This window comes from Blastomyces dermatitidis (genome assembly GCF_000003525.1).
Source record: "Blastomyces dermatitidis ER-3 genomic scaffold supercont1.5, whole genome shotgun sequence".
NCBI lineage: Eukaryota > Fungi > Ascomycota > Eurotiomycetes > Onygenales > Ajellomycetaceae > Blastomyces > Blastomyces dermatitidis.
The window spans coordinates 2317777-2321039 of record NW_025544778.1 but is presented as its reverse complement, the minus strand read 5'-3'; the positions used below and the strand labels follow the sequence as shown (position 1 = coordinate 2321039).

At 32.1% G+C, this 3263-nt stretch overlaps 1 protein-coding gene across 1 annotated transcript; it reads right to left on the bottom strand.

Annotated features, from left to right (window-relative positions):
* Positions 1 to 261: 261 nt before the first annotated feature.
* Positions 262 to 486, bottom strand: BDCG_17078 (uncharacterized protein; the record flags this gene model as incomplete). Its single annotated transcript, XM_045426241.1, has 1 exon — positions 262 to 486. One exon carries the CDS (start codon positions 484 to 486, stop codon positions 262 to 264), a length of 225 nt encoding a protein of 74 aa, XP_045281153.1.
* Between the last annotated feature and the right edge of the window lie 2777 nt (positions 487 to 3263).

Here is a 3263-nt window from a genome sequence, read left to right as displayed (position 1 = left end):
TGAAATATGGAAAAATGTAGTTAATAAGTGACTTGCAGATCTCTCATCATATTTCATTCTATATATAAAATTCCCTGCAAAAGTGGTGTGTTTTAGAGACAAAGCTAACAGTAGTGATAGGATTTTTTAAAAAGATTCTCTCTCTCTGTGACACATTTTTCTTCCCCTCCTCTCATCTGCAATAGTGAGTGTATGAGAGCATCATTCTTGAGAGACAATAAGAGGCTTATTCTGACATTTTCTAGTGAATAACAAATGTCTTCATGATGCAGCGATGGTCTCCATGACTGTCAAGAAAGCCAGGTTGAAGGCAGAGATGATGGTGTCAATGAGCCGCGGGAGCACTGCTCTCATTATTACACCTTCTTCTTCTCCTTCTTCTGCTTCTTTTACAGCTGCAGTGATAGTTGCTGTGCCTTGCAGTGAGGTGTCAATTCTTCTGCTGATTGATTCATCTATGTCTGATCTGTCTTCTGCCTCTCTCATTGCTGTTGCAACACCGCCCCCTCTGTTCACTAATACAGTGATGTATGACCCTGTGTGATCATTTGAAGAGGAACTCAGAAAGAGCTTGATTTCAGAGACAGTGACTCTGAGAAGCTCAATCTGTAGTTCCTCTTCTGCACACTCAAGCCCTGCTTAGAATGCTGCTGAGTTAGGTTCACAGAGTCTTACAGTTTCTTTATCTTCTCTCTGTGAGAAGGCTTCAGTGCAGTCTCTGACCAGTATTACTACTTATCTACACTGTGCTAAGCAGCTGAAGAAGAGAGAGATCTTATACATCTGCTTCTTCTTTCACTCTCATTATTTTCATTGTATTCACAACAATGACTTCTATCTCTCTGTAAGTATTCTCTCACAGGAAGATGTTGTATCAGCTCTGATAAGAAGTCTAGATACTTAAGCAGTACAGAGTAAGAGTCTCAGAACTTCAAGTATTGATAAATTTTATCAAGACTGAGAAGATCTCTCTTGCTTATCTGTAAAAGAAGACAAAAAGTGTGAATCTCTGAGATGAAAAAACACCTCAGAATGACTGACTTTAAGAAGAAGTCAGCTGATATCATCATTGAAAGTACTGCAGAGATTAATCACTGATTAAAGAGAATCTCACTTCAATTGAAGTAGATGACTGAGATGTTTTATAAGTTAATAAGTTATCATTTCATACATTTCTTCTGCTCTTCTGTGATACTGCAGTACTAACTTCTCATCAGACAAAGATACTGATATCAGAGACTTCAATAATGAAGAATAAGTTTGATAAGAGTGTGATTATTAATGAGTAGACTCTGAGATTCTCTCTTTTTACTTTTTCAGTAGGCTGCAGCCTCATTAAATTAGCAGCAGTCTGTGAGTTAATTAATATTAATCTTTTTATTGATTTTAAATATTTCTTTCTTTTTCTTATTAACTGCTTCAGGAATTTTACACTTGTATAGTCTCATTAAACTTCTAAAAAATCCTTTGAGAGAAAATAGAAGAAGAGTGCTACAGAGTCTACAAGATACTGACTTATCATCACAAGATTATCTCTAAAAAATCCTTTAAGAAAAATAAGAAGTCTTTAAGCAGTATTTCTTACTCAATGTCTCTGATGTATAATAGAGCAGTCTTTACTAGCTGTCTCATAGCTTACAATCTCTTTCTCAGTATTTTTCAAATACTCAAGCAGTTTTCATAAATTCTCTAATAATGAATAATCTTCTCATTTAACAAGATATTGAAGCTTGCTGTAATATATTCACTTATTCAATATTTTCTTCATAAGATATTCAGTATCACTCTTAATCTCAATATCATTCAGTCAAGATGACTCTGTCTCAGAACATTGCTTATAGAGCTTTAAATAAAAAATGTGAAAAATAGAATGAATTGATTTCAATTCTGTAAGTAATTTTAACTCATATGTCTGCTTACTCATCACTCTTATTATCAGAAAAGATTCTAGTCATCACTCACTGAGCTTCTTATACAGTCTCATTGTCTTGATATTCTTTGCTGAAAGTAGTACTTAATTCTCTATCAAGAACTTCATTAAAAGATGTTTTTAATTATAGTATTTCATCTATTACTTCTGAGTATAATAGATGCTTTTCATCATCTTCTTATAAACTTTGTTTAAAAGTTTCAATCTCACTTTTACTTCTGATACTGAGAGATACTTCATTCTCTATATCTGTCTAATATTCTGACTGTCTATCTCTCTCTTTGAAATGTTGTCTGTGATATCACTGAGTAACAAAGAATTATATTCATAATAAGTATAGAAAGAAAATATCTTTAAGATTACATTCTTTACATTGTTATATATGAATTCAGTAGTCAGAAGATGTTTGAGTTAATCATTCTGATAATATGAATAGAACACTTGAAGATACTGTTCTAGTGTCTGATTCTAATATTCAGTCTGTTCATCAGTCTGCAGATGAAATGCAGTACTGAGAAGACATCTTATTATAAGATAATAGCAAAAAGCTGATTAGTATTTACTGATGAAGAGGAATTCTTGATCTATTATCAATAATTTCAGAGCATCATGATCATGAATAATGATATCTAAAAATAGATCAGTCAATTCAGAGACTTTAATCTTTTTATAAGTAGAGATATATCTGATTATCTTTATAAAGTGATCAACAATAATCAAAATCAAGTTATATTCTTTAACTCTTGTCAACTTCAGCAGATCAACTATGAAATTCATTGATAGATTCTGTTATAAGCTCTTTAAAACAGGCAGTGATATCAACTCACTGTATTACTTATACTACAGAATCTTTATTCTTTAACAGATATTATAAGTTTCAATATACTCTTTAACATCTGCTCAGAGCTTGTCTTAAATGTATTTATATTTTAAAAGCTTCTCAGTCTTCTCTAATTCAAAGTACTCTGTATAAGAATTATTATAATGAATTCTTAATAACTTCTGATGCACCGCTCTGCTACAAGAAACAAAAACTGAATTATTCAGCAGTAAAAGTTCACATTCTTCTAGTTATCAGCAACTTGATTTCTTAGCAGCATCATCTCACTCAGAGTCTGTCTCTTTCAAGTTCAAATCAGATTCTTTCTTCTTCAACTTCTGAATTCAAGCTGCAGTAGAGATATTTCTCTTCTATAACTTATCAATGAATTTCAAAAGTAGTCAGATTGAAAGATTGTAGACTGTTTCATTCTTTATCAATTCAATAATTGTAAGATATGATACAAGAAGCTCATAATCTTCAGTATCAGTCTCTTACAGAGATCTGAGTTCT